The sequence below is a fragment of the Crinia signifera genome, chromosome 6 (genome assembly GCF_055691185.1).
Source record: "Crinia signifera chromosome 6, ASM5569118v1, whole genome shotgun sequence".
NCBI classification, from domain to species: domain Eukaryota; kingdom Metazoa; phylum Chordata; class Amphibia; order Anura; family Myobatrachidae; genus Crinia; species Crinia signifera.
The window spans coordinates 71751748-71767632 of NC_139222.1; the positions used below are offsets into that span (position 1 = coordinate 71751748).

At 45.9% G+C, this 15885-nt stretch overlaps 1 protein-coding gene across 1 annotated transcript in view; it reads left to right on the plus strand.

The window, feature by feature from the left end:
• Positions 1-15885, plus strand: part of RET (ret proto-oncogene) — a 95120-nt gene that overhangs the window by 68497 nt on the left and 10738 nt on the right. Inside the window, exons 9-15 of the mRNA XM_083146284.1 lie at positions 4043-4153; positions 5144-5263; positions 5410-5666; positions 5767-5914; positions 8499-8606; positions 8718-8926; positions 10895-11017. Coding sequence (XP_083002410.1) covers positions 4043-4153; positions 5144-5263; positions 5410-5666; positions 5767-5914; positions 8499-8606; positions 8718-8926; positions 10895-11017 — 1076 coding nt within the window. The remainder of the gene's footprint in view (positions 1-4042; positions 4154-5143; positions 5264-5409; positions 5667-5766; positions 5915-8498; positions 8607-8717; positions 8927-10894; positions 11018-15885) is intronic.

Sequence of the window (15885 nt, forward strand, 5' to 3'; positions counted from 1 at the left end):
GATGGCAGGGATGGGCAGGACATGAAGCAGCAGGTAAAGAGAATGGACAAAGTAGTCATCTCCCTGCTCCTATTCTCCTCTTCCTCCTGTGGCCCATGCCACAACACACCCTGATAGGGGGCAGAAAGCATGCAGAGTGAATAGGTATAGCACAGGATTGAGGAACCATGGCTCTGGTACAACAGTGTCCTTCAGAAAGATAGTGTCAAAATAAAGAAAAGAAATAAGTACAGAGTTAGGGTAAGTAGTGTGAGAAGCAGGTGTAGAGGGACATATACAGTGCACAGAGAACTGATGTGGAATCTGGCACACTGAGATGGTTACAGAGAAAATATGACTTATGATATTAGGGTGAACAGAAAGGCAGGGATCTCCATGACGGCTGTGCATTCAGTATGTGTTGGAGGTGGCAAAGTCCTAAGCTCAGTGTTGTATGTTGATAGCAGAATGTTTGGGTGATATTAGAAGTTAGATTTGTGTCCTCCTGTCCTCTCCTGTTGATCTCCGGAATATCTCCAATATCCTTATTAATATTTCCGCACACTTTACACTACACACTTAACAACTGCACACAACACAGCCGCACACGGCAAACAGCCATCCAGATTGAGATTAAATAGAAATGTCTCAGACCTGTGTCTTGGCCTTAATTGATAGCCCCACCCTTTTGCTGTGAAGTGTGAATAGGGAAAGTCCAATACACCCCCCACTAATGCAATATCCTTTCCTGCCCAAATACAGACTAAACAATAACAAATGTAAGTTATTCACTATGTATTGATGCTAGGAGTAAGAATTCAAATTACCAGCAGGGTTTGTTACAGCAGATAAAGTCACTATGCACTCAGTCTGGCTACAGCGTTTTAAGGTCTCATCAGTGGTGGGATTCAAATAAATGAATGTCCTAATGCCCATTTTAAGTAAACCTAAATATATACCGATGGGTAGTTTAATAATTAATGCATTAAATACTAATTAAGAACAATAAAACAGTTACACAAAACTAGATTGTTACATATTATTCTTATTCCGCATGCTGAAATGCCTGTTACACAGTACTCCGCAAACTGTAATGCCTATACACATATTATGTCACTCACTGTAATGCTAATGTCTATTACACATAAAGCCACATTCCATAATGCCAATTACACATAAGGCCACACACAGGGGCGGATCCAGGATAAAATGACAGGGGGGGCACCATGATAAAAGAGAGTTTGTGGGGGAGGGGCGGTGTTAGTGGTGCCAGTGTACATGCTAAGAGAGCGGCAGAGAGAGTGTGGGAATGGGATTAAAAATAGGCCCTGGCATTTAAAGTGCGCAGGCCCACCATGGCGACAAAAGTGAAGGATGTACTTGTGCTCGTGCCAAAGGCGCGCTTTGGAAAAGGGGGTGTGGTCACTCAACAGGGGGCATGTCCTTGAGTGTAGTGTACAACACCATATACAACTTCTACACATTATGCAACAAAATACTAGACCCCATTATACTTGCCCCTTACACATGATGCCAAATGGAATGAGCTAAAATTCACATACTGCCACTCGGATTGAGCCAAAATTCAAATAATGCCACATGGATTGTCACAAAATTCACATAATGCCACACGGATTGAGCCAAAATTTACATAATAACACACGGATTGAGCCAGAATTCACATAATGCCACATGGATTGAGCCAGAATTCACATAATGCCACACAGATTATGCCAAAATTCACAATATGCTTCATAAACAGGGACATTGTCCACCAAATGCGCGCATTAAACATAATGCCCATTACATGTTAAATTACACGCCATTATGTCTATTATGTATTATGCCAAACACCATAATGCCTATTAAAAATTATGCTACATAAGTGCTGCTTATCTACATGCTCATTGCCAAGGGTTCCATGCTCATTGCCATAGGTTCCATGCTCGTTGCCATGTGGGATTACATGCTCATTGCCAAGGGGGAATACATGCTCGCAGTAAATGGGGGACAGCCGCCGCCAGGCAGAAGTGATAGCCACTGACCGTGAAAGAGCCTGGCTGTATTCAGAGCACTGCAGGTCCCGGCTATTTGAAATAATACCCCTTTCACACCAGAAAATGCAGCCTAGTCCCTGAATTTTCTGGTGTGAGGGTGAGAGAAAACCACCGGATATATCTTCGGAACCAACTGACCCATTTACATGAGACAAGTATCATATTGAAGAACTTTTGAGTGGGCTTTGAATGATTTTGGTCCAGTGAAACTGGAACGTTTGGTCCCAGAGTAATCTGCCCTCAAAGAACATGAACAGAATTAAATTACATTTAAAAAATAAAAAAATCGGTTTACATGCAAAATCTCTGGAACCGATTGACCGATATCGACCAGCCTGGTATCATATTGAAGGCTCAGCGATTTGGAATTGAATGAGTTCAACTACAAGCTTCTGTGATGCCAGGGGGGGGAACTGCCAGCCGTCTGAACTGGGTGGGGGTCGGAATTAACGGGTCCCATATTATCCTATGGGGAAAAATGTTACAGCTTTGCCAGGCGATATCTCCGGTTCCCGGGGGGCTAGAGACACAGGGCTGGGCTCGTTGGAAAGCCCTGGTCCTCAGCTACAAAATGAAATGACAGGTGGGCACGTGCCCGGGTGCCCCCCCCCCCCCGAATCCACCACTGGCCACACACCATGATTCTCATTACATATTTGACACATAAGTGCCACTACATGGGCATTGCTAGGGAGGTTGCTCAATGTCAGGGGCTACATACTCATTGCCAAGGGGGAGTGAAGTGCTCATTGTCAAGGGGAGATGCTACTGCTACTTGTAATGTAGACAGTCGCCCGCTACACACAAGGTAAAGGCGCAACAGCTGGGCGGAGGGCTGTGCGCTGCCTGGCTGTATACACAAAGCAGGTCCGTGGCTATTTTTAACTCTTCCACTGAACCGCAATCCTATAGGAGCTTGCGATCTGGTAGCCAATCAGGAGCTTCCACTGCCGCTCCTGATTGGCTGCGAGACTGCAAGCTCCTATTGGCTACTGGAGAGTTTAATATAGCCACGGACCTGCTTTGTATATACATCTGGGCAGTGCACAGCTTTCTGCCTGGCTGTCACACCTTTACCTTGTGTGCGGCTGGTGGCGGTCAAAATTACAAGGAGCGGACGGCGCTCATTAGCAAACAGTTCTGCAGAACCAATACTAAATTAGGTATACATTCGGGATACAGATTTTATGTTACAAAAATAGGAATTTTCATGGGAAAACTGACATTCTTAGGAGTCCTACCTCTGGGAAGGGGGCATTGGGTTTGATATTCATCAAAGCATAGAGAGCAATAAAGTGGATAAATAACTAGCCAGTCTCCTCCTAACTGCCATTTTCCAAACACAGCCTGTAAAATAAGTTCTAAACTTATTGGTTAGTGTTATCTCAGCACTTTTTTCTCTCCATGCTTTGATAAATACCCCCCTTAAAGTGGCTGAAAAGTAATTTAATTATATATAGAGCAAAGCAGCTGTACAGGACTTTCTTAAAGCATATATAGACGATTACAGGCATTAAATCCTTATACAACAAAGTCATGCCCCTATTCCATGCAGAGGGCGACTGGGGGCATGGCCATCCGCTCCCATGGCACTAGTAGAATGATGAAAAAGGGCCTTGCTCACAGTCACTTGGTTTGTCATGAAGTAATCCCCCAGACACAAGGTCATGCCCCTTTTCATGTGCAATAGGGTCATGATTTCATCTTAGTAGAAGTTGGGAGGTATGGAGGAGATTTACAAAAACCTGTAGAGAGATAAAGGGAATGGAGATCAAGTAGTAGCCAATCAGCTTATGTCTGTTATATGACTTTTTGCAATTCCCCTTGGTGCAGCGGACACTTTGTGGTGCTGTGACTGTTAGCTGTCTGATCACACTGTACTGTATATTTGTAATAAGCCATGGACAGGAATACACAAGAGATGTCTGCATAGCTGTGAGGATTGGCTACTTTTTATTTTATTTTTTGCTTAACACCGCATTTTTCACTTTGATCTTTTTCTACAGTTATCACCACAAATTATTCCACCTGCACGCCAAGTATCGTCACCTGCCCGGATGGCATCTGTGATGCTGTGGAGCACAAGAACCCAGCTATCTGCCCCCAGGACTGCACAAGTACGTATTCCGTCTTTGCTTTCTTCATACTATAGCTGCCTCTGTACCACACTACACCAATGTCTATTGTATCATGTAACTGACATACCAGGTAGCTGCATATGTTATTCTGTATAACTAAATGTAAACAGGATTGTGCTATTTGGTGATGGAGTAAATATAATTGTTTTTTTTATAGGGGCTATATCATACTTGCCTACCCTCCTGGATTGGCCGGGATTCTCCCAAAAATCCGGTCCCCTTTACAATCCCCCGGGAATTTGGGCAAGTCTCTCACATGCCCGTCAAAGCCCCGCGCCCCCCCAGAAGAATGCTGGAATTCACGGCATTAATATTACATGGTTAAAATATGCCCACCCATTACTGTTGTCTTTACCTGCTTTCTTTTCATCTTAAACACAGGTTCTCACACACACACACACCGTGAACTGTGTAGGGCCCTGAGGACCAAGTTTGAGAACCCCTGATCTATTACTTAAGTGCAAACTTACTACTCACATCTTTAAAATACAGTGGCAGGTATTCAATGCTGTTTGCGAGTGGTGACAACGAGCAGGGCTTCCTGCTCGCTGTCACCACTCACCCTGACAGTATTCAACACACCCTCCGCATACGCCAATTCCCCCTCACTCCGTTTTTTGAGCGAGGGAGAATTGGCGTATGCGGCTCCATAAGCAGCGAGACTCGCGGCTAAAAACAGCGAGTTTTCTGCAGTAGCCGCGGGTCTCGCTGTTTTGTGGAATTCTCGCCGTCCTGTGGCGGCGAGGATTTCCCCAGAACGTTGAATAGAGCGAGCGGCCGGTGTGGGGGTTAAACAGCGAGGATCGCTGGTTTTCTGCAATCCTCGCTGTTTAACCCCCCTCGCTGCAGCATTGAATACCCCAGAGTGTCTTCTAGCTTGTGAACCTGGTTTATAAAAAGAATGGGGAGTCTCTGGTCCTGACACTGATCAAATATCTAAAATACTTTTAAAAACTTTTTTTCATCTAGACTTTAAAATTATTGGAGGATATAAGAGAGGATATCCCTCTGGAATCAAGGAAGGCCATGCCACATGTTACTGTTTGCTCTCTGAAAAAACATGCTATTGTGAGAAGACATTTAGTGAAGGTAAGCAATTACACATTTATAGCCGACGTCATAAAGCTTTGGCCTAAAGGCAGATCTATTAAGTACAATTCATGCAATGTTCTTAATAGGCTCATACTGTAGGCACAGGACCAGTGTGTTCCACACTTTTTCTTTTTCTTCTACAGTATCGTTATGTGATGACACCTGCAAAACCGTTATCGCATGCGCAATCTTCCTGTCCTTCGTAATCTCCGTGCTCGTGTCTTCATACTGCATACACCGTTACCATAAAAACTCACCAAAGACCCCAATAGCATCTGCAGAGATGACTTTCCGACGGCCTGCCCAGTCTTACCCAGTCAGCTATTCCTCAAACAATGCCAGACGTCCATCTCTAGACTCCATGGAGAACCAGATCTCGGTGGATAACTTTAAAATACCAGTAAGTTTAAAAGACAATATGGTCTCACATAGTGTCATTCACTTGGCTTCTTTTCTTTGCCTGCAATCATTGATTTGTCCTTCACTTTGTGTCTCAAAAGGAAGATCCAAAGTGGGAATTTCCTCGGAAAAACTTGGTTTTGGGCAAAACTCTTGGAGAAGGGGAGTTTGGGAAGGTGGTTAAGGCAACAGCATTCAGACTGAAGGGAAAAGCTGGTTACACTACAGTGGCAGTAAAAATGTTAAAAGGTAATAAAATGAAATTATAGCAAACATGCTACAGTACAAGTTTTGTTTTGTTTTCTTAGCTTGTTCTGTTTTTAGTTAACTAAAAAAAAATATATTATTATTTTATTCCTGATCATTTATATTGTTTCATGGAAGATAATTGAAGATTCATTGAATTAGTTGGAAACTGAGGTTTGACCTTCATAATGTTTTGTCTATTGAAACCAAAGGAGTAAATGTACTAATATGGGAGTTGTATTGAAGATGGGATGTTGCCCGTAGCAACCGATCAGATTCTATTGCCTATCTTTTAGAGGGTGCTAAATAATAAGTAGTATTACATAGGTTGCTATGGACAACATAACATCTTCAATAGAACTCTCATTTTAGTAAATTTACCCCCAAGTGCTTGATGATGAACTTTAGCATATTAAAGGGAGTCATTCAGAGCCGGATTAAGGGGGGTGGGCAGGGGGTCAGAGCACTCCGCGCTAGATGCCAGCAGCAGTTGCTGGGACAGACCTCTCGCTAATGGTCTGTCCCCAGCGAAGTCCAAAGTGCTGCTGCCCCTGGTTCATTGCCGGGTTCCTCTTTCCAGGTTGTGGCTGTTGCTGCATTAAAGTGGAGAGTGACGGGGATGCTGCTGTTCTGTGCAGGTAGGGGTGAGTGTGTCCCAGCCAAGGGCCTGCTGGATGTGGGGATGCAGTGTGCCGGCCAATGCTGCAGGTCGGGGTGCTGTAGGCTGCTGGTTCTGTGGGGAAGAGATAGTTTGCTGACCGCTTTTAATTCCCCTGGGAAGGCAGTGCCGAGACAGGCGGGTGCTCTTATCAAAAGGGACTGTATATTGAACTGTAAGTAAAAGATTTAAGCGCAATTCTACAGTAACTAGCAGAAAGGTTAAATATTACATAGCTATATATGGAAGTGTAAAAGAACAGGAGGCAGGGGTGGTGTATTTATATATTAGTACCGGTAGATATTTTTATTCAATGTAAATCATAGAGTAACAATGCTCTTCTGTGTGACATCTGATCAGCTAATAACTGATCAGACTGTTATGCAGAAGAGCATTGTGACTTTAAAAAACAAAAATAATGAACACACCACCCTTACCTTCTGTTCTTTAACACTTGCATATATACCTAAGTATATAGTTACCCTAGAGTTAAGCTGAATCTAGATAACAATACTTTAGGGCCTATTTATTATGGACCGCATATTCAGTGCCAGCTGGGTGGGATATTACCACCCAGGTTCACATTGCAATATGCCATCCTAAAGGTCGGATGCATCACCAGGCAGATGCTGTTACAGGAGCTCCGAAAGAAACCCATCCCTGCGGTCTGCTGTGCCGAGTGCTGGGTGGACTGTGCATGCATCTCCGCACTGTGACCACTGTCTGGCCAGCAGTTCAGTGTGGAGCCCATAGGATACACAATGAGCAACCGCCATTCTGAGATGATGGTAGCTGTGGGCATTCCAGATATTGGTACATCACTCAGCATAGCATCCCCCATATAAACCTATGGGGGATGTGATTGCAGCTGGCAATGGAGGGATGGCATCAAGTATCAGCAATACCTGCAGCTGTCCATTCTACATACATTCAGGAGGTAACCAATATTTATGGCTAATGTTTTCAGGGAATTAGCTGCAAATATTGAATGATAAATTTGCCCCTATATACAATAAGCCTGGACACACCCAACCCTCTAGTGAGCACAGTAAAACACCACAAATCTGTATTGAATTGTGCCCTCCTGCTAGACGCGTGCGTGCATATGTATATGTATGGATGTATGTACGTACAGTGTGTATGTGTGTGTGTGCAGATAAGGGCAGGGACCCTCCTGTCTTAAGTGCTCCGGGGCCCCTAATGTATAATCCGGCCCTGAACTCCTTTACACCCTATGGAAAATAAGGAGTTCTCTCAAACTTATGTACTACAGGAGTAGAGACTTTAGGCCAACTTTTTGTCACATCAGTAGAGGAGGAGGAGGGCCAGATTAATGAATTTGTGGGGGCCCCTATCAATTAAACTGTCAATCTGATATGCTGGCAATATTATTAAATCGTATAATGTGTGCGATCATACTCTAGACAACAGCTAATCATGCTGTAGTGCCCCCAGTACACATTATGCCTCACACAAACCCTGGTCTACTAATGGCACAGTAGACCCACATGTGTGCATCTGACTGGCTGCCATATTGTTAATTTAGCATTAAGTAGTCCAATGGTAAGGTGGTAATGTACTATTATGACAAAAGGGAAATATTTTTATGAGTTTTTTTCACAATGAAAACCTCTATTAAGTTTGACTGGTAAGTAATAGGCTATGTGTAATATTTATCATTCCACTTTGGTAACACAATGCGTTATAATGCAATAAGGATACTTGTAGGGGTATTGCTATTGTGACAGTTCTATCCTTGCAGAAGTACCACGAATGCTTTCCTCTATTATCCTGGTACTTTTTCAGAAAATAGTGATATAAAGTACCACGCTCATTTACTGTAGAATGAGGGACTGCGGCCGCCTGAAGCCAAATATCCCAAATAGAACCTGTATTACTCTGCTCAACCCAACTGATCTCGCCTTACAGAAAATGCCTCCCAGAGTGAGTTGCGGGACCTTCTCTCAGAGTTTAACCTCCTGAAGCAGGTGAACCATCCACACGTCATCAAACTGTATGGGGCCTGTACACAGGATGGTGAGTAATTCCACTTGAAGACTGTGAAGATGCTACAGTATATATTGTATAATGTTTCAATTTTATATATATGCATATTATGTAGTGACTATGTTTTCTTCTTGTTGCCAGGCCCATTGCACCTTATAGTGGAGTATGCAAAGTATGGCTCCTTGCGCAATTTCCTAAGGGAAAGTCGCAAAGTCGGGCCCAGTTCTGTAGGTGGTGATCGAAACTCAAGCTATCTGGACAACCCAGATGAAAGAGCCCTAACAATGGGAGACCTCATCTCCTTTGCCTGGCAGATATCCAGAGGAATGCTGTATTTAGCAGAAATGAAGGTAAGCATACCTATGATTGATAGTCACTGCTGGCATTTGGTGCAGGGAAGGGGGCCAGATGAAGCTGCCAGTCCCTTTAATAGGTAGGCTATTTTTTTCTTTGTGCAGTGGATAACTAAAGGTGGTCATGGTAGCGATATTAGCAATACCTTATTACCATATATACGGTCACATATATAGCTATGTATAGCAAGTTATCACTGAGAGGGGGTACTAATTATCTCTGCTTGGGCTGCTTACTGGGCCTTTTGAAGTTCCGGGTTTTCTGCCCTAACCTTCAAAGTATACCTATACTTAAGGACTGGCGTCATCTTCCCAGTGCTATCTTCAAGAAGATGGCATCTGCACATTAAAAGGCAAAGCCTCCCTCTGGCCATTTTCCAAAATATCCCTAGAAAGGTGGCAACAGGCTGAGTAGAGAACGACTTACTGTAGTGTATGCAACTTAAGAGTATACTCTATGTTAGGAGAAGCCTTCGAGTGCTCTTTGGTTGCATTTTAGCACAATTTTATACTTCTACTGGGGAGGAGGTGACCACACTTTATGGTCTGGATCTCTCAGAAGGGTGCCGGATGACTGCCCGACAGTCGGGATTCGAAAGGTCAGTACACCGACATTGGAATCCCAACTATTTAATGTCCGACAGTCGGGATCCCTACTGACAGGGGCTATGCTCCCTCATGGGGGTCCACGACCCCCATAGAATGTCCGACAGTCAGGATGCCAACTGACAGGGGCTTTTCTCCCTCATGGGGGATCACGACCCCCAGAGAGGGAGAATGGAACCTGTGGCGAGCAAAGTGAGACATCTAGCCAGTAGTGTAGCGAGCCCACAAGAGGTTTCATTGTGCTCGTTGATGAGTACCGACAGTCGGGATTATGATGTATGTATACTGACCACTGGAATCACAACTGTTTAATATATTTAAATTACTTCTTTACCCTTCCTCACCCTCCCCACCAGCTAATATTGGTGTAAAATCCAAGATGAAATGTCTTGCTCTTCTTCAGCCAGTGACTTTCTTACTTCCTTTCCTGAGCCCTTTGCCACTTTCTCCTCATTTGACCTCACAAGTGAGGTTGAAATATCCACACTCTTCTCATTTTCCTACTCCACTAACTCTCCTCTTGATCCTATACTCTTACAAGTCATTAAAGCTTTGTCTCCTGTGCTTATCCCAAACTTAACTAAAATCTGTAATATCTCTCTCTCTCTCTCTCTCTCTCTCTCTCTCTCTTTCTCTCTCTCTCTCTCTCTCTCTCTCTCTCTCCTGGTATCCTTCCTTCTCTGTTCAAGCATGTACTTATTACTCCCATTCTAAAAAAACTAAATTCTGATCCAAACTGTCTCTCTAACTACTGTCCTATGTCTCAACTCCCATTCCTCTCCAAGCTACTTGAGAGACTTGCCTACACTCGCCTCATCCACTTTCTTAATGACTACAACTTATTGGACCCACTTCAGTAAAGGCTATCACTCTCAACACTCCAAAGAGACAGCACTGACTAAAGTAGTCAATGATCTGGCCACTGCTAAATCTAAAGGCCATTTCTCACTTCTTCTTCTTCTAGATCTCTCGGCTGCCTTTGACAATGTTGACCACTCTCTTCTCATACAAACAATCCCTAGGTCTTCAGAACACAGTCCTTTCTTGGTTCTATTCCTACTTATCTAATCGCTCTTTAAGTGTTCGCTTCTCTGATTCTACCTCCTCTACACTACCACTGTCAGTTGTACTTCAGCACAAGGCTTGGGTCCTCTCTTTGCAAACTAGTCAACTCTGTTGGATTTCAGTATCCTCTGTGCACTGATGATACTTAAGTCTATCTTTCCTCCCCTGAAAAACACACTGGCCATATGGTCACTCAGCGACCATATAACCAACGATAATGGCTTACCTCGCCCCATGTGTACAGTGCTTAAGCATATTCCTCATTACTGTAATATGTCTTCTCCCATTTCCCAGCTTGTACATAGAGATCTGGCAGCAAGGAACGTCCTTGTGGCAGAAGGACGCAAAATGAAAATCTCTGACTTTGGTCTGTCCAGGGATGTGTACGAAGAAGACTCGTATGTAAAGAGAAGCAAGGTAATGGCACAGCCTACACATTCTACCGTGTTGCTTGTATAACTGAATATACATTACACAAAGGCCAATTGGCAACCTTTACATATGTGTGACTTATATTATTAGCAATACCATATTGGTGTAGTTGTTAGGTATGACACATGTCCTTTTTTGTAGAATGTACTATTTCTATAAATGCTAGATATTAATATAGGTAGAACTATGCTGTAAGGCATTGACTTCTATTAACCTGCCCCACACTATACCGATAAAGGCAAATACTGGGGTGCTGTAGGCTACAGCGTGTGTGCTGTATGCACTGTGTTATTTTGAATAGAAATGATGGGCCTAAGTCAGACCTGATTGCAGGGCAAATTTGTTCTCAAAATAGGCAAAACCATGTGCACTGCAGGTGGGGCAGATGTAACATGTGCAGAGAGTTATATTTGGGTGCGGCATGTTGAAATTGATATCTAAATTGCAGTGTGGAAATAAAGCAGCCAGTATTTACCCTGCAGAGAAAAAAATAAAACAAAAACCTAACTCTCTCATTTTGAGAACAAATTTTCCCTATCCGCTTTGAATTAAGCCATGTGACTTACATGAAGTGAATGCATAGGTGTCCTTTACAGTGTGCCCGATTCTGAATCCTGTACAGCTACAGACTCATTTGCAGCTAGGGTTGCCTCCTCTCCCGGATTTCCGCAAATCTCCCGTTTTGGGTGGCAACACTCCCGGAGGCTTTTCCAGTCTCCCGGATTCCGGGATTCTCCCGGAATCCGTGTATCTGAAAAAGCCTCCGGGCTTTCCGCCGCAGATGCCCCCCTCCCCCTGTGTGTGCGTCAGCGTCAGTCACTGTCTGACTGTGACCTCCGCTTCCCTCAGTCACAGCTGCGCTCCCCGGGCAGCAGCAGCACAGGACCGGCGTGTGTGCCTGAATCACACATAGACGCGGCCGGCTGCTGTCACTGCACACCGCTTCCTGGAGACTGCTGCTGCTGGGGAGTGAGAGGTGGTCCCGGCCAGGGCTGCACACGGGACAGGAGGATGCAGAGGAAGATTGCATAACAGCCTCCTGCATCTCCGGGGTCTTCCGCCGTGTAACCTCCTAGCAATGCTGTGCTGCTGTCAGGTCAGTGTCTGGCACTGGCATCAGCCTCGCTGCTGATGCTGGAACAGTGCTCCATCCTTCCTGCTGCCCTTTGCTGCCAGAGAGCAGCTGCATGCTCCTATACCTAATACCCAGCTTTAACCCCTTGAGTGGTATGCCTGGAAATGTTCTGGGCTCAGCTGCGCTGCAGCAGCGGGCTGTCCTGGAAAATTTCCGGGCATATCACTAATATAGAATAGGTGTGCGCCAATGGTGTCCAGGTGTGTACCTCTAGAGCCCCCCACCCTTCCAGTGTCCCCCCCCCCCCCCATATCACCTTCGCTCCGGCGATCGGTATGCCGGAGCTCCGTTGACCCACCCGCCAGCCGTCACTCATTTTACAGTGACGTCGGCGGCAGGCTCGGGTATGGTCGGCGCGGCTCGGGGGGACTTGGGAGCGCGCAGGCACCCGAGTTCTCCCGAGCCGCCGCGAACATCCCCCAGCCTGCCGCCGATGTCACTGCTGAATGTGACAGGCGGCTTAGGCAGGGAGGACAGCGGCAGCACTGCAGGGAAGCTCTGGCGCACTAACGCCGGAGCGGAGGTGAGGGGGGGGGCTTACAACTTTATGTGGTCGGTTTTGCTGGGGCAGGACAAATCTGCCCTGATAGGTTTGTCCTGCCCCAGCAAACCCCACCACTCAATGCCATGTGTACTTAAATAACCATGTGGGTTACTGACACAGGTGTGGCCACATATACCTAATATTAAATCACGGCAAACAAATAGCTATTGGTCAGCTACAGTATGTACTATGTCTACTAGGTCGCACCATGCACCTTACCACAGACTTATCCCGAAATATCCCATAGTTGTTGCATCACGGGGTCAGTCTCTGTCTGACTGTGACCTCCGCGTCTGACCATCCCACTGCATGTATTGTCCACTCTCCGGGACAGTCGTCCTCCTGCCCACTGCCAGCCTGGCCCTGGCCACCAATGTATGTGCACATTTATTGATCTGTGTATTAATACGTGTATGTGTGTGTGTGTGTATGTGTGTGTGTGTGTGTGTGTGTGTGTGTGTGTGTGTATGTATGTATGTATGTATGTATATGTATATATACATGTGTGTGTATATGGTACTTATGTATTATCTGGGCTCCCATGTCAAATGCACCCCATTTTTTCATACCCCTACTATCCAACTACGCATGGAGTTGATTTTATATAGTGTGGCGAGCGCAGCGAGCCACCGTGCCCGAAGCGAGGCGAGCGGACGCGGTCTCATAAGAAAACCGGGAGCCTAGATATTACATAAGTACCGTGTGTGTGTATATATAGAGAGAGAGAGAGAGAGAGAGAGAGAGAGAGAGAGAGAAATGAAGATGGCACTCTTGGATTTAATCGAAAATTTAAAAACAGCAAGTTTATTGCTAGTACAGGTCCGACATGTTTCGGGCTCAATCCGCCCGTCCTCAGGGTTCCTGTACTAGCAATAAACTTGCTGTTTTTCACTTTTTGATTAAATCTGAGAGTGCCATCTTCATTGCCCACTATCTCTGTACAAGGACCAGTTCCTGGAAGGAGGGAATATTCAGAGGACATGCCCACTTTTCTAAATAGACCTTGCCCACTTTACGAGGATACGCCCACTTTTTAAGGGGTTGGAATCTCCAGGAATCGATGAAGCGTGAGGTGGCAACCCTATTTGCAGCCATGCACACGGGCAGGGATACATACTGGCAGGGCTATGCTTACCTGAACACAGGGCTCTGTGATTCGCCCTGCGATCAGATCTGATTTAGGCCCAGTGTTTAGACACAAAGGTGCTGTTGCAGTTGGGTCAGGCACTACCAAAAACATGGCAGAAATGTGATGGGTGACTGGGAGGTTGTTTGTAGTGCACGTAACAATGATCTATTCGGTAGGTGTGTTGTGGAAGTAATACATAGGAGGCCATAGTCAGATAGAGAAATGGCAGGTGTCATAGGGCCGGCGCAGGTTTGGGTGCATCTGGTGGTGTATAGTAGTAGTAGTAGTAGGTTTATTTATAAGGCGCCGCAAAGTGTCCGCAGCGCCGTACATAGCAAACAAAAAAAAACTAATTACAAGGTAACGTACAGGGTGTGTTGAAAGATACAGTATAAATAGGGGTATAGCTGGTAGAACTAAAATCAGCATCAGTTCAGAAGTAGGTGTCAAAATTGTCAAGGAGACTGAAGATGAAGTAGAGGAAGGGAAGAACAGGACAGGAGCACAGGTGAGGTAATGAGGTAGGGTGAGTACGTGAGGAAGGAGGGCCCTGCTCATAAGAGTTAACATACTAAAAATAGGTGGGTGGACGAATGGAGGGGAACGGAGGCAGGATAGGAGGATCAAAAGAGGTTAGGAGGAGGGATAGGCTAGTCGAAAAAAGTGGGTTTTGAGGGAGCGCTTGAAGGAGGTAAGGGAATCAGATAGCCTGATGGGTGGCGGGAGGTTGTTCCAGTGCAGGGGGGCAGCGCGAGAGAAATCTTGGACACGGGAGTGGGAGGAGGTGATTAGGTGAGAGGTCAGTCGGCGGTCAGCGATGGAGCGAAGAGGACGGGAGGGAGTGTGGATAGAGATCAGTGAAGAGAGGTAGGGAGCTGTGGAGGAGGAGAGAGCCTTGTAGGTGGTGGTGAGGAGTTTAAAGAGAACTCGGAAAGGAATGGGGAGCCAGTGAAGAGATAAACAGAGGGGGGAGGCGGAGGTAGAGCGGCGGGAGAGGAAGATGAGCCTAGCAGCAGCGTTAAGAATGGATTGATGAGGTGCGAGGCGGGTGAGAGGTAGCCCAGAGAGAAGGATGTTGCAGTAGTCAAGGCGGGAGATGACAAGAGAGTGAATGAGAATTTTGGTCGCGTCAGTGGAGAGGAATGGTCTGATGCGTGAGATGTTGCGTAGGTGAAAGCGGCAAGACTGTGAGAGAGCACGAATGTGGGGGGTGAAAGAGAGGGAGGAGTCAATGATGACACCGAGGCAGCGCGTTTGGTCGGTGGACGTGATCTCGGTTTCACCAATGCTGATGGAGATAGTGGGAGAAGAGGGGATGTTCGGGGGATGGAAGATTAGAAGTTCAGTTTTAGCCATGTTTAGTTTCAGTTTTAGCCATGTTTAGTTTCAGGAAGCGTTGGGTCATCCAGGCTGAGATGGCCGTGAGGCATTCGGAGACCTTGGACAGGAGTGATGGGGATAAGTCGGGGGAGGAGAGATAGATTAGGGTATCATCAGCATAAAGGTGGTAATGAAAACCATAGGAGCTGATGGTACACCAGAGAGGTGGTGTAGAGGGAGGAGAGGGCCAAGGACTGACCCTTGGGGAACACCGACTGGCTGGGGGGTAGTAGGAGAGGAGGAGCTCGGAGTGGAGACGGAGAAGGAGCGATCGGAGAGGTATGAGGTGAACCAGGAGAAGACCGTGCCAGTGATGCCAAAGGATTGGAGGGTGTTGAGCAGGAGAGGGTGGTCAACAGTGTCAAAGGCAGCCGACAGATCAAGCTGGATGAGAATAGAGAAGAGGCCTTTGGATTTAGCCGATAGTAGATCGTTAGTGACTTTGGTCAGGGCAGTTTCAGTGGAATGTAAAGGGCGGAACCCGGATTGGAGGGGGTCTAGAATGGAGTTAGCAGTATGGTGACTTAGGAGATGATTATAGGTCAGACGTTCTAGGAGTTTGGAGGCAAAAGGGAGGAGGGAGATGGGCCTGTAGTTGGATGGAGAGTTGGGGTCCAGATTTGTTTTTTTGAGAATTGGGGAGACAAGAGCGTGTTTGAAGGAGG